We start from the raw sequence: 26,457 nt of genomic DNA, 5'->3' as shown, positions 1-26,457 counted from the left end.
TAATTATGGAATGAAGAAATGCATCCATTTAAAAATGTATTCTTCCTTTGATTATCTCATGGACCACTTAAAAACAACTTATTTTCCCTTTTCATTAGCTGTCCTAAAAAAGATACATACTCTCTCTTTATCGGGGCTGCATGAAGAGTCATACATGAAGTTGTGATTTCGGATCATGCCTGGCCTATCATTGCTACAGGAGTTTTGATTGTCATTTTGGGTGGAGAGATTTGTTCATTTCTGTTTTTAATTGAGGTTAGGGAGTTTTTCTTGCAAAAGTAATTTAATGGAAAATCAGAAAGTAAGTCCTTTTCCATTTTGGACTCTATTTTCACCTCTGCTGGCTGCATTTGCAGGCTGACCCTTCCCACAGGATGGCCAAGGCAGCCACCAGTAGCATTGAACTAACATCCTACAGCCTAGCAACTCCAAGAAAAAGAGCTCCCTTTTTCTTCAAAAGCTCTTGTAAAAGACCTGGAATTGGTTCTAATGAGTTCACACAGCCTCCTGTGCACCAATCTCTGTAGCCATGGGTATGTGATGGTCTCACTGGTCAGTGAGACTGTGACCCGTCCACCTGTATTGCCAGAGGAGGTGGTTCAGCTCCACTGAAGCCACATGGCCAGACAGTAGGACAAAGGGTTTCTCTAAAAGGAAGAGATTGAGACTATTGAAGAAGGTGTGCTAGGCAGTCAAAAATAATAGCTCTGTGCTCCCTGCACCCGGTGTCAGGATATTTACAGTGCTCACTTAATCCACACGTCATTCCAAGATAACTCTTGTCTTGATTTTAAAATAATGAAAATGAGGCGAAGTAATATGTCTAAGATCACAAAATAACAGAGACTAGTTTGAAAACCAGGTCTTGTCAGTTTCTGCAGCCCATCACCAGGCTACTGTGGGTTAGCAGGTGTCACACTAAAGTTACCAGTGGAAAAGAGATGTCAGTGACAGACCTGAACTAAGCCTGCCCCGCTACTCAGGCCGCTTTGCAAGCTGTGCCCCTCATCTCCTAGGCTGGCAGTATTTCCCAAACCCCTTGTGGCTTCAGCATTTCTGTTGTATCAGGGGCATCCCTACCTTTGTAAAAAAAAAAAAAAAGTCTTTGAGATTCAGTGGGCTTGGATCAGCTTCTAAAATAATTAGAGAATTACATTTCCCACCAAATTCTAATAAGGTGATAAGCACCTTTTTTTTTTTTAGTCAGAGTCAGGAAACTTAAACTGTGTGCCTCTGTAAAGAAACAGCACTTAAATTAGAATCTGAAGGGTAGAAAGGCAGGGAGAGAGGAGGCTTCCAAGGAAAGGGAAGACATGTAATGTAGCAGGACTGACATGGGTAAGAAGAGAGTAGGATGTGGCTGGGGAGGTGGTCCTGCGGCTGGGTAAGGGCACCTTTTAGTGTATCTTAGAGAACTTGAAGTCTGAGGGCAAAATGAATTCTCAATAGGCTTTGTTAGAGGAGTACTATGGTCCACTTTACACTTTTAAAGATAAAGTGGAAGATGTTAGTGTAGATTTTTGACAATGAAAATGAGAGTAACAGATGGGATCAGAACCTGCTCTGGATGCGTGGCGTTTAAGTCATCAAACAGGCGGAAACTAATGGCGTTGTTCCCCGAATATGAAGTTGGGGAGGAAAGATATTGAGCGGCCAAGTTCCAGTTTTCACAATTGACAATGTTTTCAGATACACAGGTGTATGTGTATATATTTGAGAACTAGACGCACATTTAAAATCTTTCAATCCTTGTGTTTATATGGCATTTTAGAATTCATAAAAAGCATCCACATTTTGTATTGCGTTTCATCCTCAAAACAACCCTGACGTTAGTATTGTTACTGTCTCCATTCAGAGGTAGAAATCAACATGGAATAATTTGCTCAAAGCTTTGACACAGCAAGTCTGCAATAAAACTTGGCCTCAAATTAGTCCTCTCCAGTCAATGAAAAATTAACCGAGCTTATAGTGTGCCCCATCCACGGTATGCGCTGAAGATAGGGGGCTGAGAAATATGTGACCTCCAGATTTTGTCATTTCACTTATCATTAGTTTCTCCTCTCTGCCGGAGGAGGGGGCAGAGGCAGCCACTACACTGGCTGAGGGGAGCCCAGCGGGCGCCCTCTATGGGCCACCTCCTGCACAGGCCCTATTCCCACTGTCCCACCGAGCTAAAACCTAGGGACAGTTTCACTGACTCTTCTTTGGGTACAAGTTCTTCTCCCTTGTACCAGCTTAAGGCAGAGACTTAAAAAAAGCTGACTGTGAGGCATTAGCCCACAGGCACGTTTTACTTGACTATTCAATATTGTAGTTTCTGATACTTATAAATCAGATTTCACACACTCACTCATGCACACACACACACACGGATGTACATAATCATGCACATTTAGAATTCTTACAATATCGGACCTGGCATCACTGATTTTCATACCAAAAATCGGTAGGTACCCACACTGCCTGGCATCTGGGGACATTTTTGCTTGTTGGTCCCTGGCTTAAAGACCACATGTGTAACTAGGTTATACATGGAAGGCTGTATATTGAAGCTTGGTGGGCCACAAGCAGGCGAGTGTCACAGTTGTTCTTAGGTTCGTTAACCCTAATCCAAAGGAGAAAATAGGATGAGATTAGGAGAGAAAAAATCCTTCTTAATATTGTACGCTCACTTCAGAGTCAGGCAGAGAACCTGCCAGAAAGCTTTCTATCCCCCAGTGAGCCAGAAAAGGAGGAAAATCTTGGCCTGAATCAACAGGTTAAAATAAATAGGCAGGACCGTAAGGGGGACCATTAGAGAGCCCATAGGGAAAAAAAAGGGAATTAGATGCTATGGGATTGACTCAGAATGAGAAATGTGCCCAGGGATGTGCACTCACGGGAATCTGTGTCTTTCTGTGGGGTTCTTCCTACCCAGACCTTTGAAGCTGACGTTCCTGCTGTAGCTCCCATTCTATCCCTCCCTGCTGGAGGCTCTTCTCAAGCCAGCAACTGAGAGTTGGGAGAAGAAGGTCGATCCCACTCCTGGCAGAAGATAGAGGCAGGGAATTTCTCTAGTTCACGCACCAGGGGTGACATCAGGAGGAGGGAAGTGACCTCGCAGCTCAGCTCAGGACTCTTTCGACATTTGCACAGTCACATGTTCCTATACACAGTGAAAAAGTCCCGCAGTACCTTTAACACAGAATTCTGTCTCATTGAGAGTTGCATGGGCCTTTGGGTCTTGCATATAAAAGACGTATATGTATGTGTGCGTATGTTCTTCCTGTGGGAAAATATTTTCAATATTCCAAATGATCGACTTCCAAATTCACTGTTGGCACACAGTATATGTGCAAGTTGAAATTGCTCATCTTAAATTTTGAGGTTAAGGCATCAATTGAACCAACCAGTAGTGTACTGTACAGTTTTCTCCTGTGCCTGATCACTGCTTACCTTCCTCTCTTAACTTCTGGCTTTTGCCAGTACATTCACCTTAAGGGCAGGCAAATGCAGGGAGTTGCAAGTAAGCCCTGTTATTTGATGATTTTTTTGGTAATGTTTAGATAAACACAAAGTTGGACCTTCGATTTAAACTATTTAATGAACATGGCTCCTAGATTGAAAGAAAAGTTAAGATGATGTACATCTTTAGAGCAAGAGACTGTATCAAGTAGTTAAATTCAGTGTACATGTTGGAAAAAAATAATAAAGCAAATCACTTCCTAAAATCCCAGAAGCAAGATTACAGATAGTAAAAGTACAGATTCATAAATAACAATTCCTACCAAACTGTTGTAACATAATTGTTTCCTTATTGACTATACAGTTAGATCAAGGGGAAGGATTTTAATCTATAGGTACAACATAATCACTGATAATTTGGGTCATTTTAAAAATCACTAGTTGACAATTACAGATTCACAGCCCTGCTATTGCAGAATCACCTGAGTTAGTTCTTAAAAATCAGAACACTAGGCCTCAGAACTTTGACCGTATCAGAATCACAACACCTTTCTGAGCCAAGTATATTTATTCCCATTTTTCAGAAGCGGCAGATGAATCACAGGAAAGTTACGTGACTTGTCTAGCGTCTCACTGCTGGAAGGGAGCAGAGCCAGATTTGGGACCAGGCATCAACTCCAGAGTGTGCACTCTTAATAACTGTATAAATTAAAACAAATCCTATCATGTGTTCCTAATGTGCTTCCCAGATTATTAAGCGGTTGATTACCAGGGGTGGTTCCCTATTTTTCTTGGTTCATCTTGCAAATCAGAAGGAGTTTTTACCTGGCAAGGCTGTTTGAAGAGAGTCTGACATAGCAGCACAGTGAATGGGTCTCACCGAGGTCTACGCTGCTCAACACGGTAGACCTTAGCCAGGTGCGGCTCTTGAACTCGAAATGCAGCAAATGCAGATTTTGAAGACTTAGAATTGTGAAAAAAAAGATGTGAAATATTTCAATGATTTTTAATACCAAATTCATTCCCAAATGATAATATGGTAGTTATACTGGGTTAAAGAAAACATTATTGATTTCACCTGCTTCTTTTTCCTTTTTTAAAACATGACTGTTATTTGAAATCATATAAATGGCTCAGATTTGTAGTTCACGTAATAATTCTATTGGCCAGATCTAGGCTAGATTAACCTTCACTTATCCTTCTAGATTTTCTTCTCTCTCTAGAGATAGCTGAACATCACTAGCTTATAAGCTTCTTGGGGTCATAACCTGGGTATCTTTGTTACACTCCTGCCAATGTGTCTTCAAAGTGGTATTATATATATAGAGAGAGAGTATGATTTGTAATTCAGTCAAAGTACTATATTTTGAAATTTGTTCTAAGGTACAAAATTATTCCCATGTTAAAATGATTTCATGAATTTCCTATGGCCTTGGACTGTAAAGAGAAGCCTGTTTCGAGCTAGATGCTACTCTATCAGCCTTTTCTCCTCCATTACCAATTTTGAACATTTTCCTTTATGTTAAAGTGACTTCAGGTAATAAACATTATCCTGAAGAGTTATATTAATGAAATTTTTATTGAACCCATTAGGTTTAAAAGCTACTTCCCTGTAAGTCATCCAACATATTCTTTTAAAAAGTCAACACTGACCTGTTTGTTTAAAAATGGTTAAGATGGTAAATACTGTGTTATGTGATTATAAGCAAACATCTGAAGAAACACGGAGTCAGAATCCTTCATACGCGAATGTATGTTATTGCTTTACTTTTTCATCGGCACACTGCTAATTGCTCTTAGAGATACCTACTTTCAGGATGCAGTTTCATTCATATTCATGGATCCTAGGTTCTGCAGGGGCTTTGAGCTTTTCCCCTGTGCTAAAAAAGCACTACGGAAGATAGACAGTCAATTGGGATCAGAATTCCACGTGTCAGCTAACTCAGAAATCTCAATACAGAATTTACACCCCTGATCAACAGAGATTCTCCAGGGATCTTGGTCTCCAACAATCAATTATTGAATTATATCCGTTTAACCCAAGACTGGGTTTGATGGGGCTACTTTTATTTCCTATTGCAAATAGAGTGAGAGTGTTTGTTTTATAAGCAGAAGTGGTAAAAAAAAAAAGTTATTTCAAAAATAAGTATTAGTTCTATTGAATGATTTTGCATTCTACAGGATTCTCAAGATCTTTGAATTGGGAAAGCTGAATCGCTAGAAAAGGAAGATAGTGTTTTAAGAGTATCAGAATGAAATTATATGCACCCATTTAAGACTTTCATATAACTCAGACATTTAAAATATTAAGAAAATAAATAAATTCTCTTGGCCAAATGGCGTATGTATGATAAAATTGCAGGTAAGTACCAGGTGAATGGTAAGTGATGACACTAACTGTCCTCTCCGGCTCAGGTGAGATCCGGGGGCAGTTTGTCTTCACAGTGCACAGTGGAAGTTGCAACACTGGAGTAATTCATTATGACAAATAACAGAAAGTAGGCAATAGAGTTTAAATGGTTTATACTTTTATACTTCTATGTTGTGTTCCTATCTTACAGACTTTTATAGTATTGAATAAAGGGAAGGCCATCTTCCGGTTCAGTGCCACCTCTGCCCTGTACATTTTAACGCCCTTCAATCCTCTTAGGAAAATAGCTATTAAGATTTTGGTACATTCATATCCTTTTCAAGTGATCAGTTTTAACTATTGTACATAATCTATAAATGCTTTGTAGCTTAATATAAAATTAAGTTGGGTAATGTCCATATTCTATGGCTTTTATTACTTTTCATTTTGTATCTTCTTTTGTCACATAAGCATTAAAGTTTACAGTCACATAGATATGGAAACTTACAAAGTTTTTAGCATTATATACATAATATATATTTGAAAAACACATTCTTAAAATATATATTATTTATCAAAGTCTTTAACTTAATATATGTATTTCCAGGAACACTTATATGTATTGAGTCCTACAAATCTTGTGTAAGATAGCCATACTTATCTCTACTGTCTTTGCACAGTTTGTGATTCTGTAGAATTTTCAGTGAATAATGATATAATAACATAAAAATCTCGTTCCAGCACCAAGTTGTGACATAATCTATAATGTAAAGTATTTAGTGTACCTTTGATAAACCTTTGAGCACATTTTCTAGGGGAGAAGTTCTGGGGGCTTTGGCCAACACTTAGCTAATTGTTGAACATTCCTAATGGCATCTATAAAGGAAGTACTGGAACACTGGCTGAATTTCAAATTTAAGTCATTGAATTATGACTCTGCCATGCAAAACCGATTGCTTTGTAAAGACTCTGGAAGTTAATGAAAGAAACTGAGATTGTATTTCCAAGTGGTCTTCAGGGATTTGGCTTTGTGATTGCCACTGGTGCTAAAATAAACTCTGCAGCTGAATTCATCTGTTCATATTCCCTGGCAAAAACCTTTATTTTTGATTATGCCTCTTTGATGGCTTTGGCATAATAAATACAGAAATACTATTGTAATTATCATAAACTCGTACTTCCTGATTTTGTTTAAAAAAAAGGATTCTAAAATTTTAAAGGCCATTCCATTTTTAAACTGTTAGCAAGAGATTCCTTAGTGGTGTAAATGAACTGTTATTAAAGTTAAAATATTTGAAACAAAAATCTTATGTTTAGGGTTTTTTTACATTAAGGACGTTTCCTTATCCTAGTTTGGGTCCCTACTGCCATCACGTGGTCATTTGATGGAAACTTTCTTTTTCACTGCTGGAAAATTTTGTCTTGGCAGTAAACTGTAGTGGAAAGAATAGTGGATGGAAACCTGTGTGCTAGACTTTGGCCAAGTTATCTAATTTCTCCTAGAATTTAGGCCTTATTTCTCTGATTTCTAAAATACAGTGATTGGACTCATTTCAGAAGGTTGCTTTCAGTCCCATAATTCTGTTGTCTTACTCATTTCTGCTAACACTTAGGTCACATTTACTAATATACAGACCTGTTCCAGGTACTTCCCACACATTAAATTCATTCAATCTGTTCCTCAAACTGATGAGGTCTATGCTTGATTAACTCCATCGTGTAAAAGTCAGTGGAGACATAAGAAGATTCAGTAGCACAGAGAAGCTGAATAACTTGCCCCAGATCACTTTTTTGTTGAATTTCAGTTACATTCCTATCATGTTAAGTCCTGGCCTTCAAGAATATTTACTTTTCATCTTACCAATGCAGTTAGACTTGTGCAAACTCAGTCAAAATAAGCAGTCTGACATTTAACCGTAGTATAACTTGACTACATAATTTTTTATGTCCTGAACTATATTGTGTAACATGTATTTAAGAAAGTACAGTATTGCAGATGTTTGCCTTCTTTGACAATTCACAATTTTAATCACCTGAATTAGTTCACATGAATGCTCTCTGCTCAAAAGCTATACAAATCCAGATTGTACAGTTTTTCCACTAAAGTTCTCTGGCAGATAAATATATTGATTTAATAATAGTAGTAAAGGCAAAACCTTATACTTATATAAAGCCTTCCCATACATTCTCTCATTTAGTATTTACAACTATTCTGTGAGGGTGATATTATTACCCACATTTACAGATGACAGAACTGAAGTTTGAAGAAATTAGATGACTTGAGCACAGTATATTGGTCACTGGGTCCTGGCTAAACTGCAGTTCAGGCTTTTCAATGTTTTATCTAGTACATGGACTTGGATTTTCTTTTGTGTGTTCCTTAACAATAACCTACATTATTCAGCATGCTAATTATGTGCACTATTCTGACCAACTGTGTATTCATGACCATGAAGAGCCCTCCCGACTGGACAAAGAATGTAGAGTAAGTTCAACTTATATTTCAAACCACCTACTATGTGAGTGTGTGTATATGTAGCTATAAATATGTATATCTCTTTATATAAATAAACGTAATTCATACTTAGCATTTTATATTTATGTTTTAATGTACCTTCTAAATAAAGCTGAAGAGGATTTTTATTAAAGTCATATGTAGATACAGTTACAAAATAGGAAGATAATACTCATTGACCCTCAGGCCTGCTAGAGTTGGGCCCAACGTCTCTCCTTCACCTGTAGTTGGTGGTTACCAGAAGCCTGTTAGACACTCACCACTTTTCCATTGGCATCTACAGGGGCCAAAGCAAATGGCAGAAAAGAACCAATGTGGTAGACTTTGGTTCCAGTTTAATTCCAGGTGAATCCAGTGGGTTAAGAATATGCAAGGGTAGGTTACACATGCCTCACAAAGTTTTGACTTCCATCAGGCACACACACTTCATGTCTGGCCCGTATCAGTTGAAAGTGTGATTACCAAAAAAATTCACTTAAAAAAATCCCCAAATTTGGGATTTTAGAACTTGAAAATTCAGTAGACTGAAGGTTAAAATAACTGAAGTGAAAATGTGGGTAGCGATTTCGGAAGCCAGAGCATTACTAACTCTACTGATGGGCTCCATCTGGGGTCCCTCTGAGGGCAGAGAGGCCAGCTTTGGCTCACTGCTGGGGGGCTGTGCACCACTCTCCGTGGGCCACTGTTGCTCTGTGGCTGCTGATCCTTAAAACAACCACAGGGCTACTCCCAAGAGCCTCTTCCCTTCTTGGACAGGTTGGAGCCAATCAGAAAGTGACAAAGATTCTGAAGAGAATAATAAAATTCATATACAAAGAATTCCTGAAATATTCAAGTTAACACCTGAGACCCACAGGTCTCCAGTTACCCTGTTTCTATTTTCCAACTTCTGCCTGGAAGAGTAAGATGTTGGAAACATTTAAGCTCCTGAAGTAGCCCAATATTTTAGTCAAAATTGAATTTTCAGCTCTCATAACTCTAGAGTTATCCACTTTGATGTTAATGAAATCCTTTTTCCAAGTAAGGTACCCTATTTCATCTTGTAGAAAGGGAAAAACATAAAACTTGATAATGTATTAACATTCTTTCATTCATAAGACATGATTGAAATTGAGTTTTGTTACTTTCTGAAGGAAAGTCATTTTATGCTTTTGCAATAGTAGATTGGCTGCTCTGTCACGTGACTGTATGGGACACATTTCAGGCAGTAGCTACATAGACTTCATACAGCATTTGTTCCTCACTCTGCCCTTAGAACACTTTAAAAACAACTCTTCATGTGTTAGGGAGCTGAACTTAAATTTAGGGCTATATTTTATTTCCATAAATTAACATCAACCTACTTAGATTCCTGTTTTAATATTCCTCTATTCCACTGGCAGACTGATAGGAAATTGATATATTATGAAATAAAATTATGACTTTATCAATTCTTTTTTGGATGCTTGTCTCCAGGTACACATTCACAGGAATATATACTTTTGAATCACTTATAAAAATCATTGCAAGGGGCTTCTGCTTAGAAGATTTTACTTTCCTTCGGGACCCATGGAACTGGCTCGACTTTACCGTCATTACATTTGCGTAAGTGTCTTTTTGAAACTCCTAAGGAGAATATGGTTTGCTTTCTATGAATGTTTATGCTTTTAAAGAAAAAGCCTACTTTAGCTGTTGAATATCTTGGTGTGATTTATGCATTTAAGCTCCAGATTTTAATCTAGCACAACAGAGGTCAAAGTGGCATTTCACTTGGCATAGAGACTTCACAGAGGTTTAAAACTACAATCTTCACCTGTAACAACTACCTGTCAGCCTATTTCATACATGCTGCTTTTTCAACACACACACACACACACACTGATATGAGAGCAGAAATGTATTCATAATACATCTGTGGCTTTTTAAAATTACAGCCACAAGCAACTTGGCTGGCCGCACTGATTGTCATTGACCTTATCCTAATTCTGTGCTTTCTCCATCTTCTTTTATTGGTTTGGTAGAATAATGGAAAATTAGCATCTACTAACATCAATATATTCTGAAAAATCAGACTAATAGGAAAAAAATAAAGTCTTTAATAAATTATTATGTCATCAGCAAACTGTAAGACTTACAAAGAGACACCATGCCTCTTCCTTTTTCTCACCTGATCCCTCTTTCTCTTCTCTCACTTTATAATTTCCTCACCTCTTTCTTTACCCTCAACATAAACCTTCTTATGTATCTCCCATTCAGACACACTCAGTAATATGCACAATTTCTGCATTCCTGTCCTTTTTTTTCCCTAGTGATAAACTCCCCCAAGGAAGGAGAGACTCAGACCAAACAATAGAAAGCCATTCAGGAGGAGGTGAGATCAGAATGTGGAAGGTGGACCCGCACCCTTCCCCTCCTCCTTCCTTCAGGGGCTGACCTTCCTGACTTCTTACAGGCGTAACCAGGTGGATAAGAGAAGTGGACCTGATACACTCAGGGCTCCAAATGTTGCCCGTCTCGTCTTAATTCCATACTTAGTCAGGATGAGCCAATTCTTCACCATTTCTTCTGGCCACAGTTCAAAAGCATATTGGGACTACCACGTTTTGACAGTGAAATAACAGTAAGGGCCTGACTGAACCCTCATGAAATGTTTTTAATTTGCCAGACTTTCACTTAAGAGTTACACTAGGAAAACCTTTCCACATACAGACGGTCAGTAAGGCAATCTGCCTTTTCCTGAGTAAATTTCTCTTGGATGATTTCATGCATTTTTTTTTTCTAACTGAAACCCTGAAAATATAGCCAAGATTTATTTTCTTTTTACTTAATTTTCCTAGGTTACATATGATGTTGAATGTATTGTTCTCTAAAATGGCAACAAGATTGTATACTTCATGAAGTTTGCGTCTGGTTGATGGCCTTAAATTATGTGAATAAAGAGAAACAGAGCATTAGACTCTATTTCTGAAGTGCTACCTACAATATTATCACTTAAAATCACCAAGAAGGTCTTTATAAAAGACCCAAGCAAGTAATATAAGTCATGCTTAAATCCTGAATAACTCTGATTTAATTCTACAGGTATGTAACAGAATTTATAAGCCTAGGCAATTTTTCAGCTCTTCGCACTTTCAGAGTCTTGAGAGCTTTGAAAACTATTTCTGTAATTCCAGGTAAGAAGTGACTAGTGTAAAGCACAAGGCTGCTCAAACCGACAGCTCTTCCTTTGTGTTCTGTTACTGTGTTTGTGTGTGTGTGTGTGTGTTGTTACTGTGTTTGTGTACAAACCCCCCTATTACAGGTACGTGACAGAGTTTGTGGACCTGGGCAACGTCTCAGCGTTGAGAACATTCAGAGTTCTCCGAGCACTGAAAACAATTTCAGTCATTCCAGGTGAGAGTGGGGTTAAACACCATGTTTTTTTTCAGCAACAGCTTCTTTGCTTGACATTCAGCATTACAGAAAGTAAGGGATCCTAATAACCAAAATAACCAAAATTGAGTATTTCTTATTCTTATTGTTTGGACATAAGTTTTATGTCTTCATATTTTTCATCAACCTCAGCATTTAACAATTTCTTGCATGAGACACTGTTAATGTTAACATGTGGCCTGTATGATTTGCACTTAGAGATGTCATTTTTTTCCCTCTATGTTAGTTGTACCAAGGGTTTGTTCCCTATTAAATGTACCAATCTGTGATTTCTTTTTCACTGGAGGCATTGATGACTATGTACATACAATGTGAATCTTAATATTGCTAAAAAAAGACTTAAGAAGACGATAATAAAGAGTAGCATGAGCTGCATGGAGGATTTGTTATCTTAAAGTGCAGTCATACTCCAAACCACCTCCAGTTTTACAGCAAAACTTTTCCTATCTATAAATAGGGGTTTGGAAATATTTATTCAGGTGATTTGTTATGAAACTGAAAACTGGATCTAATGGAAGAGTGGGGCAAATTTCATTAGTGGAAAGGCGAAATACAAGGTCCTTTCCTTAACTGAGGCTTCTTGAGGACTATGAACATCACACTGTTTTTTCTCACTGCCCCGGGATGTGGATCTTAACCCACTGCTCGGATGGCTGCGTCTTTGGAGTTCATCTCCATAGCGCTTCAGCCGACCATGAAGGGCTGCTCTTCCACTATTCGCCTTGCACTCATTTTCAGACATATGCATGGAATCTATGTTTTCAAGAAAGTCGTGTGAGGCTTTTTCCATTTCAGATGTCATATTCTTCCTCATAGTGACAGCTTTCTTTCTTTCAGGCCTGAAGACCATCGTGGGGGCCCTGATCCAGTCTGTGAAGAAGCTCTCAGACGTCATGATCCTGACCGTGTTCTGTCTGAGCGTGTTTGCCCTGATTGGACTGCAGCTCTTCATGGGCAACCTGCGGAATAAGTGTGTCCAGTGGCCTCCCACCAATGCTTCCCTGGAAGAACACAGCCTAGAGAAGAATATAACTGTGAATTACAACGGCACGCTTGTAAACGAAACTCTCATTGAGTTTGACTGGAAATCCTATATTCAAGATTCAAGTAAGAAGTACTGTTATGTACATTTATTTTTTCATTGTTCATCTGCCTTCCACTTACTCATGGAAAAATTTTTTTTTCTTTTACATGATTGAATAACAGGTTGTGATCGCTTAATCCCCTTATCAATGGTTTGCACATCCATTTAATTATTTCATTGAAACGATTCTAATTTTGACTCCTAAATGCATTTTCTGCTGTATCATCAAGTGGGAGGCTGAAGAATTCAGCCAGAAAGAAATTTTCCTAGGATCTTGGCTGCTATACGTTCTTTTCTTGGTGAATGAGACAATCACCTGACATGAAGTATTTGAAGGCCTTTTGTAATAAAGTACTACATGAAAGTAACCCGTGGAACTCTAATTACAGATGCCTTGTATGTACCAGAACTGTACAGGAGGCTGGGAAAACAGTGGTGATGATACATGGTGTCATGGTGCTTAGAGTTAAGTTACCATTTTATGGAAATCAAAAGAGGCCTAAAGATAAACATTATTCTTATATTAGTATAATAAGAATTAAAAGTATTACATAAAAGGGAAGGAAATTAGAGTCTTCAATTAAGGAGAGAGAAAAAAACATGATATTATGGTGAATTTATGGGGATCATTTTGTCTTTATTTCAAGAGTTTAGACACAATAGTCAAACATTTAAGTATGTCTATTCTAGAAGGAAGGAAAAATAATTGGCCTAATATCCTTTCTCTTTTTAAAGTGACAGTAGAGATGTAAAATTTTTTCTCTCTTTTATTTAATCTTAGTGTCTGCCAGTAGCAATATTTGAAAAGCAGAGAGGTTAGAACATGATTCATGGGGAAAGGGAATGTTCTTTTTAAGGAAAAATATTAAATATATAAAATTTAAACTCTAGATGGACTTAAAAATAGCTATATATTTTTTATCTTAAGGTGATGAGTAATACTTAGGAAAAAAAATCAAAGAAGAAAGAAAACCTTACTGACCTGTTACGGAGGACAAGTAGGATTGGTCATTGAAGGTTGCTAGTGGTTTGATAATTCTTAATGTTAGCATAACAAAAAAACTAACCATTTATAGCTCTAGATTTGGAAAAATCCTTAGTTAATACAGATGAACTCTTTCATGATATTAGTGATGTGCAGACAAGTCATTTGCAAATGGTTGTAAATCTCTGGATTAAGGAAAATGCATTAAGAAAAATATGTGCAGAGGCAATATATGAACTATTCTTATTTGCTTCATAGGAAACCAATAAGCCTACTGCCGTCACCAACACCCTGAAATTTATTTATTTTTTTATCTAAGATCAAGAAACTATGAGGATGTCACTTAGCATTTATTCTCTCTAGTGAAAATTTACTGAACTCTTTTTTCTTGTCTTCAAAGCAAAGGAAATCAGGAATATCTGAGATCATTTTCAGCTCTAAAAATCTGTTCATCATTTTCCCTAATAATACTCCATTTGTTGAAAGGGATTATTTAAGCCTAATGCAAATGTAAATAAAACGGTTTGTCTTTGAAAGTAATAGAAAATTAAATTTATTAAAATTAAAGATAAACATTGTGACTGAAAGTTATATTTTCTTCAGATTAAGCTTATAGGTCATTGCGTTTAATGAACAACGCCTCATTTATAAATATCTGGTATCAAAAATTCATCCAGGAACTGTCATATTCCTTTTACTTTATTTAAGTTTTAATTAAAAGTTAATAAATTCTATCTTAATTTTCCTATCTATGTTAGAAGACATAAAGATAAAGGAAATGAAAATATTTCCCATTATGTGTTTTTGTATTCCTTACAGAACTTGCATAGAATAAATTCCTCTGAAAATTTATTGTCTAGAAAATATTTCTTCTTACAAAACCCAAAATACCTCTTCTTAAAAATTAGAAAATGATCATTAATTCCTTGTGCTCCTGTTTTTGTCATACCTGTACTTACTCATTCAATGAACCTTATTGAAAGGCCACTAGGTCCCACACTAGATCCCACCCAAAAACTAATAATATGGAGATTATTACTATTATTATTAAAATGATTAGACTTTCTTTCAAAGAGGAATAACATTTGTAACAACTGCAATATAGGAAAATGAGTATAATAATAATAGAAGTATATATATGTTACTGGAAGCACAGTGAGAATACTTAACTTTGCCAATCTTTAGTGGGAAGGAAGTAGAGAATATCAAGAAAAAATTCACCAAAGTAACATGTCAACTGGACATTGAAAGAGTCTAAGGAATTTGCCAGAGACAGAAAGTTTTGAGATAATGTGATATTCACCTATAGCAATTGTTTTAGCTTTAGCATTTAAGATGTTTATTTCATTTGTTTTAGTAGTTGACATGACATATACATCTTTTACTATAAACTGCCTATGATATCTGGAAGTTGGTAGAATGTAAATTATAACTAATTACTAAAACATTTATGAATAGTATTGAAAAAATATAAAAGACCAGAAAAGATATAATTCCCTTATTTTTAAATATATGGCTGTTTCAACAAAGCAAAGAAATCCCTGTCATTCTTATCTATTTTTGCAGAATGAAATTTTAATTTTTAGTAAGAGTGGTAGAAAAACACTGGTACATCTTAAGATATTGTTATCACCTGTGACTATCACTATTTTATATTCATAAAGAACAAATACTTTATACTATTAAGTGTCCAATCCCCTTAATATAATACCTAGTATTTGGAGGGAGACGGGGCAAATACCTGTGTCTTTAAATAAATTAGAGTATTTAAAATTACTCAATGAATCCTAAAAGTAGGCCCTGCTCTTCTTGTTCTCATTTTGCAGCGTAATGCAGATGTTTATTGTATGACTTTTTTTGTTCTAAACAGGATATCATTATAGTCTGGAAGGTAGTTTAGATGCACTGCTATGCGGAAATAGCTCTGATGCAGGGTAAGCCAATAATTTGTGTATGTTTGTGTGTCTTTTTTTGTATAAATTAGCAATCAACTAACTTTATTCCTACTAATTTTCTATAATGAAGGTCATTTATTAGATGAGGGAGTATTTAAATATTAGGCAAGCTTTTATGTTTCATTAAGCAAGGAGTAACACATTAGTTCTAATGCTGTTTCCCTTAGATGAGTGTGTGTGAGCTATGAGTCAACTCTAGTGGCTCCATAGTAGAGAAAATGAGCTACATATATGTAAAAAAAAATGCCAATTAACAGCAGAAAATAGCTTTGTAAAATATTATACATTCTATGCAATTTTTAATGATGACATCAAGTGGCTGAAAAGTTATGTTAATGCAAAAGTTGGCAAAGCATTAGTTACTTATTTATCATATTTCTATCCCTTGAAATAGCAAATCTTCCTAGCTAGACAATAAATATAGCATGCTTCCAGAATGAAAAAGAAAAGAATTTCTTGTAAGACTTTCTTTTGCACCATTTGCAGTCAATGTCCAGAAGGATATATGTGTGTGAAAGCTGGTAGAAATCCCAATTATGGTTACACAAGCTTTGATACCTTCAGCTGGGCTTTTTTGTCCCTGTTTCGACTGATGACTCAGGACTTCTGGGAAAATCTTTACCAACTGGTGAGAACCTGAAGAGACACATACTGAATTTAAGTAGATGTACCTAAGAAAACCAGCTTAGTTAAGACCTCCAACCACAGCACAATCTAGTGGAAAGAACAGAACGTGAAATCTGGAGATTTGAGTTCCTTTATCCTATTAATTATATCTCTCATTTCCACTTGCTCAAAATCGATTTCCTACAGACACAGATCCTCCCAAACAGAAGGCATGCCTTCCCTCAGTCCCATTTGCCCCCTCAAGCATTACCCCTCAGGTAGCAGGCGATGGAAATGAGTAGACAGATGTAGGTGGATAACTGAGGTCTCTTCCTTGACTTTGATCAAAGGCCCAGCTCTTTGATGGAGGTCTTCGTGGTATTTTATTTGACTTTAATTCTTGGTGAATCCAAGAAGTCCCCCTAGAGATCAGAATGTGAATGCATGAGTTAGGGAAGAAAGAAGAGGATAGGTTAGAGAAACAGTCAAAGAGGTAGGAGGGGATGTGACCATCATAATGATTATTTATAGCAGATTATTATTTATTTATATTTATTATTAATTATTCATATTATTATTCTTTATTTATATTTATAAGACACACAGTTAAGTTAAATATTAATGGTATGAGTTAGTGAAATAATATCAAAAAAATAATTCCTATGTTCTTATCTCCAGACACTCCGTGCTGCTGGAAAAACATACATGATATTTTTTGTGCTGGTCATTTTCCTGGGCTCATTCTATCTGATAAATTTGATCCTGGCAGTGGTGGCCATGGCCTATGAGGAGCAGAATCAGGCCACCTTGGAAGAGGCAGAACAGAAAGAGGCTGAATTTCAGCAAATGCTAGAACAGCTTAAAAAACAACAGGAAGCAGCTCAGGTAAATTCACCAGATCAAATATGTCCTGTCTCATGGTATGATCCTTTTCTATTGTTTTCACTGTTAAAAAACACTGGAGAGAATGTAAGAGACAGATAACTGAATGTACTTAAGAGAAGCTGGTAGTAATGATTTAATAAAGAGTTCTGCATTTTGATCATGTACACATAATTTAATTATCCTAAGATGTTACAATATTGACCACAACAGAACTATCTCATGCTGTGTTAATTGTCTTAAGATGTTTTAAATAAAAGGGAAAAAGTGATTTTAGAGTCTTCTAAAGTGAGAAACTTTTACTGAATGAGTATACTGGCAATACGAGAAAGTCCTAAGAAATTATCTTTTCTTAGAAAAAATTATTGACTATCTAAAAAGATGTTCATCTGGTTTTTAGAAGCTGTTCTTTTCTTTAACCAAAAATGTAATGGCCTTTAATGCGGTTGCTTAATTGTATTCAAATATAAGGAATCTATCAAATAATGTAATGTTCTCTGACCCAGCAGTATCCAGCAAGCATGTGAAAGTCACCAATTTTATGCAGATCAGTTAACCCAAGGATTATGTATTCTTATCATGGTGTTAAAACTCATAGTACAATAAAATACCTCTCCTGTCCCTTCCATCTCTTCTCTTTCTGTCAAGCATACAAACTTATTGTCATTACTATAGAAGAGCGTTGTTCAGGGGATATTAATGGGCTTTCAGGAGCCCCTGGATTGAGGGCACTGTGGGGACAATGATGACCATCAAACTTATGATCAGTACCAACTTAGTACCGGCACAAACCATGATCAGAAAGCATTGTGTTCCTTCCATGTCCGTGTGCCCAGCAAGAACCAGTGCTAAGGTGCAGAGGCTGGGGCCTTGTCTTGCTTGGCAGCAGCCATCGACCCTCCCTTCTCCAGTCTTCTGTGGGAAGGGAGTTTATCGTCTTCCATTCATCTGATTGATGATATTTTGAGGGTGTTGGACAACCCGGTTTCAGTAACTAGAGAGAGGGACCTCAGATCTTACCTGATTCCTCCTTTCTCTGGATATGACCTCAAGTAAGTCAGCAGCTTTTCTTCCATGCACCAGTTTCTTTTTCAGAGAAAAGAAGACAGTGCTAATTAAATACCAATTTTGAGAGTAAATCAAATCCTCAGAGGTAATAGGCGTTTATGTTCTTGTTGATGGCTGATTGATCCTTTTGAATATGTGGTCTATAAAGCATAAGACAAATACAACAAATGTTAGCTCAGAGAAAACCAATTTAGCTCTGAAAGCCTTCATTAGGTGGAAAGAAAAACAACTCCCATATAGTTACAGAGCTGCTTCTATGTAAGATCAGACGGAGTCAGCTAAATGTAGTTTTTAAATGCTGTCCAAATAGTTGAGCCATTTTTTTTTTGAAAGATGGTCTTCTCTCTTGCTGTGCTAAAACCATGTCCGCTCCACGTGGTAGGCGGCCGCGGTGACAGCCTCCGAGCATTCCGGGGACCCGAGCGCGGCGCGCGGGCTTTCCGACACCTCCTCCGAAACGTCCAAGTTGAGTTCGAAGAGCGCTAAGGAAAGAAGAAATCGGAGAAAGAAAAGAAAACAGAAAGAACAGTCAGGTGGGGAAGAGAAAGACGAGGATGAATTCCACAAGTCGGAATCTGAAGACAGCGTCAGGAGGAAGGGGTTTCGCTTCTCCATCGAGGGGAATCGGCTGACCTATGAGAAGCGGTACTCCTCCCCTCACCAGGTACGGGGCTGCCGCGCCCAGGGGTGCGTGGGTGACAATCACACTGCACAGAAAGGGGGAATTCAATCAGATTTAGGAATTGTCATCAACTGAATTGACTGCTGTGTCCACTTATATCTAAGTCTACAGCTTGGAGTAGCTGAGATGACCCGGGATTGAAGTCAGGAGACCTGGATTCACATCCTGATAACCTTCTGCTGGTTCTTGTTTTAACTAATGACACTTAATCCCTCTGGTCCTTGGCCTTTTTAATAGAAAAAACAACGTGGATCTGGGGTTAGCTCATCAGTCGTGTCTTTTTGGTTATTTTATGTTGTTGTTTTTTCCCTCTAATTTCTTTATAAATCATCATGTGTGCTTCTGAAAATATTAGTCATGGTATAATTTATTGAGAAGCACATTGCTTGGAATTTCAAATGTCTTAAGTTCAGGTTTCAGCGACACTGTGCCTCACAGATGAAACAGAAATAATAAATCATTTAAAGTGAATTTAAAAAGATGGACTAAAACAATTTATGAACAGTGTTGGAATTGAAAGACAAGAGCAATGAAAAATTGTTAAGGTCATGCTGATGTTTATTGAATGTTTAAGACGTCTGTAGTAATGGACTAAGGATATTTCCTTTTGAACTTGAAAAATGTAGCTCAAGGTTTTGTTTTTTCAGTATCTTTAAGTAGTGATCTATCTCCCCATTCATTTGTCTCAAGGACTAGAAACGTTCTCCTATAAAACAAATTAAATTTCATGTTGAATGCCCATCAAAGGAGAATGTTAATCAAAAGGAATGAATTGCATTTTTATGAATGCTGAACTTTTCTCCCTCAACTTTTCTTGCAAAATAACTATATTAATATGATTTTTACTTTTTTTGTTTGTTTCCAACCTCTAGTCATTGTTGAGCATCCGTGGCTCCCTATTTTCTCCAAGGCGAAATAGCAGAACAAGCCTTTTCAGCTTTAGAGGGCGAGCAAAGGATGTGGGATCCGAGAATGATTTTGCTGATGACGAGCACAGTACCTTTGAGGATAATGAGAGCCGGAGAGACTCGCTGTTTGTGCCCCGACGGCACGGAGAGCGACGCAACAGTAACTTGAGTCAGACCAGCAGGTCGTCCCGGATGCTGGCCATGTTTCCGACAAATGGCAAGATGCACAGCACTGTGGATTGCAATGGTGTGGTTTCCTTGGTGGGTGGACCCTCGGTTCCTACATCGCCTGTTGGACAGCTTCTGCCAGAGGTGATAATAGATAAGCCAGCTACTGATGACAATGTAAGGAAGTTTTAAATAGTTCAGGCATGGCTGGCCCATGATTGCTGCACCAGCCAGTGTTTCTACAGAATGGAACCCCTTGAGAATGATTCCTGGTTGGTCAAGCTGTGAATGCACCTGCATCTTGAAATATACCTATTAGACTAACCAACTAAAACGTAAAGCCTCAACACTCTCTTGCATATCGCGTGGCTGCATTTACTTATTAAACATGCTAAGGATAAATTAGGCACAATAGTAAATGACTGCCTCCAGTTGGAGGATTTGCTATATACCCATGCTGAACTTAGATAGGAGATGCCCCAAAGCCCTGGCATAAAAGTAAATGAATGATTCCCATGTTTAAGTGTGAAGGGTGTATATAAATACATCTTTCCAACAGATTCTCTAACAGAGCTCTGCTTTAGTTAAGAAGATTTTCAAGAACACTGTGCCTAAATAGATAATTTCACTGTTACCTTAACATTTCTAGTGCTCACATTTGTCTTACCAAAAAAAAAAAAAAAAATGCTGATATAGGTCTTCTCAAAACTCATGTAAATGAAGAGACACAAATAAATTATTAATGCAGATATAAAAGAATTGTCTGTGTACAAAGGTACGTTATGTGTTTGTGAATGTGAACCTGGTTGAGGAATTTCTAAACACATGTTGCCTCTTATTAGGCTGTTAAGTCACTTGAAAATATATCAGCATGACGAGGCATGACTAAGTCAGAATTAGATGACTTATTGCTTTGGTGCCCTGGATGAAACTGTTGTCCATGCAGCACATGTGTGGTTTTTTTTAAACATAGAGTTTGTGTTGTCAATAACTATCTATGTTTTGTGTCCCGAAAATGAGATGGCAGCTCCATGTGTGATAATCATTTGCATTTTTTTGAAGATAAATGGCTACCTTCTCAAAGTAAAATGCCTTGATCATTTATATGACTTACCAAACTATGTTTACTATTTGTTCAGAAATAAGGATAACTGTTCAATATGTCTCTCAAATTTATCAGCTATATCAAAATTATATGGTATCATAAAATTGTGAAATCAGAGGGTTAAAAAAAACCTCAGGGTTTGCTGTATGACTAAATGGTTGACAATTTGGATATTCCAGGTTAATGATACAATAAGTCAGCAATATCTGCCATCAGCAATTAAATATGAAAGTGCATGATGCATGTGTTTCATGACATTTACTGTCACACTTAGTTGTTTGTTTATCATATTGCTCAAGTTAATCACTTAATACATTAGCATTTTCTTTATAGGGAACAACCACTGAAACTGAAATGAGAAAAAGAAGATCAAGTTCTTTCCATGTGTCCATGGACTTTCTAGAAGATCCTTCCCAAAGGCAAAGAGCAATGAGTATAGCCAGCATTTTAACAAATACAGTAGAAGGTTTGTAACTAGTTCTATTTCCATTTCAGTTATCCTCACTAAATTTATATTGTCTCATTTGAAACAATTACCTCTGTGAGTTGAAAACAGTACATGCTAAAGGGAATATAATAGGTCTTAAGAGTTATACCTACTTATTGTTATACCTACTTACTCATATATTCTAGAAGCTTTAAAAAAGGTTAAACTCAGTGATACTGGAACTCTAAAGAATGCTTTCCTATGTATGACAACTCCTTGAAAATGCAGAATAAAGCATTTCTGTTGGGAGTTTCTAACCCTGTTAGTCATAGTGACCCTGTCTTCTGTTCCACTTAGTTCTGACTTCCAAAATCATCTTAAATACTCTCAAGATTGGAGGGGAGGAGTAGGTTGTTTTCACAAAATAAAAAGATTAAAAAAGTGATATTGGCTCTTATCCATCCCAACACCATCTCCTAAGAGCCTGAGCATGACACCGTAGCTGGACATTAACACAGGATGACACACAGTGTCTACACTCCCCCAGCCATGTTCCTACTGAGACATCACTTAAAAGACCATTACTTAAGGCCAAGTGCTGAGCAACATTAGCAATGTATATGGGTGGAGAAACATTCTCGGCTACCTCTGCTCTTTATGAAGAGATTTCTTTGGGAGTCCTAAGAAGTACTAATTCTTTTTTTCTTTCCAAGTCCAAAAGAGATCGGCTCTCTAGCAAATGGAAATGTATTGATTACTGAAGTCTAGTGGGTCTGAAGTAAATAAATATATGTGCATGTAAAATATATCTTTGGTGTTTCTTTCTTTTTTTAAATCTAGAACTTGAAGAATCCAGGCAGAAATGCCCACCCTGTTGGTATAAATTTTCCAACATATTCTTAATCTGGGACTGCTCGCCGTATTGGTTGAAGGTGAAGCACATCGTCAACCTGGTCGTGATGGACCCATTTGTCGACCTGGCCATCACCATCTGTATTGTCTTAAATACGCTCTTCATGGCCATGGAGCACTACCCGATGACGGCGCAGTTCAATAACGTGCTTACAGTAGGAAACTTGGTAAGCATATTGGAAGGTCAATGTGTTCAAACGTCAAATTTCCTGTTTGAGAAACTGTGTACATGTAACAGTTGATCGTGGTGGTCTTTCCACCACCCTTCTTACCTCCTGGCTCCAAAAAGGTGGGAATTATATCTCTCTGGCTCCACCCTACTTTTTACCAACATCATTGGCCTTACAGTCAAAGCAAAAGCTGAGAAGGAGAATAGGCACTGATACTACTTGGAAGTTTAATACTGATATTTATCACTTTTTCAAGATGCAGAAGCAAGCCAAGGGCATGCTTTTTGAAATGCTATTAAGTTTCCCAACCTGTCGAAGGCTAAACTTAAATTGTAGATCTTTTTTATCTTGCTTAATCATCATCATTGTAAGCAACCATTTAGCAATTCAAAAATATCTCCAGCTTTTCCACTTTCAAGATCTAGGTAGGAATGTATTATTTTGTCCATCAATTCTATATCAAAACCATAAAATATTGAAAACCTCAAGGACATTTTGTGTACCTATGTGAGTAGCAAGGCCATTTTTGGTGAAGGTTGCCACTTAATTCTTTCTCTTCTATGCTCAAAAACATGAATTATTAAAGTGTTTGTCAGTTGACTCAACTTAGGAATATCAGCTTTTATTTGTTGAAAGAAAGAAGTCCTTAAAGCAATATATGCATTTCCATATTTGTTTTGAGGTTTAGGGTCTTTGATAGTAAAAAGCATGTAACACATCCTGCATTTTAATATTTATATTTTTCAAACTCCAGTATTTATACTATGGAAGTATTTTTGTCATGAACATAATAAATTGATAAAAGTATGCACATGTTATAGTAATAGGCATACATGTATAACTATGTGATTTGAGGGAAATGGAAATAAGCTTATAGATAAATAAAACTGTTCGTGGGCAAAATCTTCTCACTACCTTGCTGTATAAAGTCTAGAGGAGAAGGCAGTTTGATGCAATGGAAAGAACACTAGTTCAAAGAGATTTGCACTCAAATCCTAGTTTGAGATTTTCTATTGTGTAAAGCAGGCCAGTCGTTGCACCCATTTGAAGACCTGTTTCCTCATCAGTAATGTAATAATTACAATACCTGCCTCAGCCATTTAATAAACTTGTGTGATGATAAAATGCAATAATGTACATGACAGCATTTCATCAACTATAAAATAACTATACGAATGTAAGCTAGGAATAGAAACACGAGGGTGAATGTAACATCAACATTTTGTTCTAAAAGCAAATACTGTGTCATTCCACTTTTTCATCACTGATGGCGTTAGAGTAATTTTGTTTTGATCTTAGGTCTTCACCGGGATCTTTACAGCAGAAATGTTTCTGAAAATTATTGCAATGGATCCTTACTATTATTTCCAAGAAGGCTGGAATATCTTTGATGGCTTTATTGTGACGCTCAGCCTGGTAGAGCTTGGCCTCGCCAATGTGGAAGGATTATCAGTTCTCCGTTCATTCCGACTGGTAAAAAAACAAAGCAAAATAAAATGACAACAAAAACAAAAACCTGCCCAACGATCAGGTTCCTGCATAGTACTGTCGTAGGTTTGACCACACAGCTACTAACATTTGAAGTTTCTGTGTAACAGTTGCATTGTCAAAACTGTCCCTAAATGGAAAAATTATCCCCACTTACTTAGAAAAACTTTTATTGCAAAAAAGCATAGCCATGTAAAGCTTAATATATTACTCAGTCACCATTCTGACTACTCATTTTTCTACAGATGACTACAGTTAATATTTCTGGATCTAAGAAAATATTTGTAATGAAAATGTATCATATTTTAATAGTAACTTGAAAATAAAAACATCACTTTGTAATGCTAGATGATAATCCAGTGCAGGTACAAACTTTCCTAATTCTACCTTTGGAAAATATGCCCTTTCCCAAAATCAGAGGAGAGGAAGCTGTAGGATTACTTAGCATGTACATTGATTTACATATATGTTCTTGCAAATCAGGGGAAGAATTATAGTCTTGGGAAAAGTTCCAGGTTTTAAAATGCAGGCACATCTAGTTATGTCCATGCCCCAGGGAGCATAATGAATAATAAACACTCTTCTCCACTTATAGTAGGGCTCAGTATGTTACTCTACATGCTATTGACAATATCTTTCAGCAGAGATCATTGCGATTGAGATGTTAATAATAGTACCAGGTACACCTTAGAAACACCTTCACAAAATCAATAAAAGACTGTTAGGCCCCAACTAATCATTAAAAATTCAATCTTAGGGAAAGTGATCTACATGGCTAAAATATAGAAGAACCAGATTTTTCCTGGGAGCAGGAGGTCCAAACACTAGCCGTGAACCTGAAAGGGTTCAAGGGCAGGACAAATGTAAGAGATTCAGTACTAATTTCTTGGTAAACCCGAATGTATGTAAGGTGTTTAAAGATCATAATACATATTGATTTTTTCATTTTCCAGCTCCGAGTTTTCAAGTTGGCAAAGTCCTGGCCAACATTAAACATGCTGATAAAGATCATCGGCAACTCGGTGGGGGCCCTGGGCAACCTCACCTTGGTGCTGGCCATCATCGTCTTCATCTTCGCCGTGGTCGGCATGCAGCTCTTCGGGAAGAGCTACAGAGATTGCGTCTGCAAGATCTCCAGGGACTGCGAGCTCCCGCGCTGGCACATGCACGACTTCTTCCACTCGTTCCTGATCGTGTTCCGCGTGCTGTGCGGGGAGTGGATAGAGACCATGTGGGACTGCATGGAGGTCGCGGGCCAGACCATGTGCCTCACTGTCTTCATGATGGTCATGGTCATTGGAAACCTGGTGGTGCGTTGGACCCATTTAAGATACATATTTCAGAAATAAATTAAGAGCATAATACAATGGTGACTGTTTTGTCCAAAACAAAAATGATGGTTTATAATTTAAAAAGCCTCTTACCTTTGAGTCTCATTTTGATGACACAGCAGTAGAGCAGTAACCCCGTGGTTTTCGTACTCGGCTCCACGTTGTCATTCATTTCATCACGTGTATTATGTGAATTCCAATAGAGTATCATTCTGAAGACAGGTCTAGGAGGATATATGGGGAAGGTTTTATGAATTCAGAGAGAGAAGGAGAAGCCTGAAAGAAAGATTAGAGAAAACCCTTCTTAACTTGGTTCTAGTTACTTACTTTAGTCTAGTGTAAGACTAAAATGTGCCTCAGGTATTCAGAGTGATTTTGTCATCTTGCCCTTATGGCTTGTGGCATTCAGTCCCTTTAAGTCGTATGGCAGATTCATTAGTTAACCTGGGTGGCTGTCCTTTGGCTCTCAATCAAAACACCGGCTGGTGAACAATGCCTGAGATTACCCACACGGAGTAACGGATCAATTCTTCTCTCTCTTAAGTTTGGAACATTAATTAATCTTTAGAGAATATAAATATATAATATATTCCAAAAGATATAGATGTATATATATTAACATGCCAACCTCATGGACATATTAGGGATCATTTATAAATAGCTCTCCTAATTAATCAACAGTGGGGGATGAGAAATACAATGGGTTAAGAAAACAGGCGTCAATGCTTATGTTAAGCCCCTGATTCTCACTCTGGGTTATAAAGGTATTTTTCATTTACTCTCTCTGTTTATCAAAAAAGAAACCATAGTATGTATTTAAATGAGTAATTGCGAACTCGTGATTTTTGAGGTTAGAACTTTTGTGTAGAGCATGTTTCAATCCATTTTCTTATCCCCATAAAATTTTAAACTCAGCTAAACCTTAGGTCAGCCCACTCAACTTCTCTCTTTTATAACGGGGAGAAC

At 37.2% G+C, this 26,457-nt stretch overlaps 1 protein-coding gene across 1 annotated transcript in view; it reads left to right on the top strand.

Annotated features, from left to right (window-relative positions):
• The window catches only part of SCN1A (sodium voltage-gated channel alpha subunit 1), a 119,395-nt gene that overhangs the window by 59,024 nt on the left and 33,914 nt on the right, over window positions 1-26,457 (top strand). The window contains exons 4-17 of the mRNA XM_073241596.1: window positions 6,006-6,126; window positions 8,192-8,279; window positions 9,765-9,893; window positions 11,590-11,681; window positions 12,558-12,827; window positions 15,660-15,723; window positions 16,231-16,372; window positions 17,029-17,235; window positions 18,683-18,964; window positions 19,855-20,235; window positions 21,497-21,629; window positions 22,431-22,669; window positions 23,972-24,145; window positions 25,114-25,470. Of these exons, the coding sequence (XP_073097697.1) occupies window positions 6,006-6,126; window positions 8,192-8,279; window positions 9,765-9,893; window positions 11,590-11,681; window positions 12,558-12,827; window positions 15,660-15,723; window positions 16,231-16,372; window positions 17,029-17,235; window positions 18,683-18,964; window positions 19,855-20,235; window positions 21,497-21,629; window positions 22,431-22,669; window positions 23,972-24,145; window positions 25,114-25,470 (2,679 nt within the window). The remainder of the gene's footprint in view (window positions 1-6,005; window positions 6,127-8,191; window positions 8,280-9,764; window positions 9,894-11,589; window positions 11,682-12,557; window positions 12,828-15,659; window positions 15,724-16,230; window positions 16,373-17,028; window positions 17,236-18,682; window positions 18,965-19,854; window positions 20,236-21,496; window positions 21,630-22,430; window positions 22,670-23,971; window positions 24,146-25,113; window positions 25,471-26,457) is intronic.

This window comes from Manis javanica, chromosome 7, assembly GCF_040802235.1.
Source record: "Manis javanica isolate MJ-LG chromosome 7, MJ_LKY, whole genome shotgun sequence".
Taxonomy (NCBI): Eukaryota; Metazoa; Chordata; class Mammalia; order Pholidota; family Manidae; genus Manis; species Manis javanica.
Note: the sequence above shows the minus strand (reverse complement) of the source record. Positions and strands in the feature narration are given on the sequence as shown.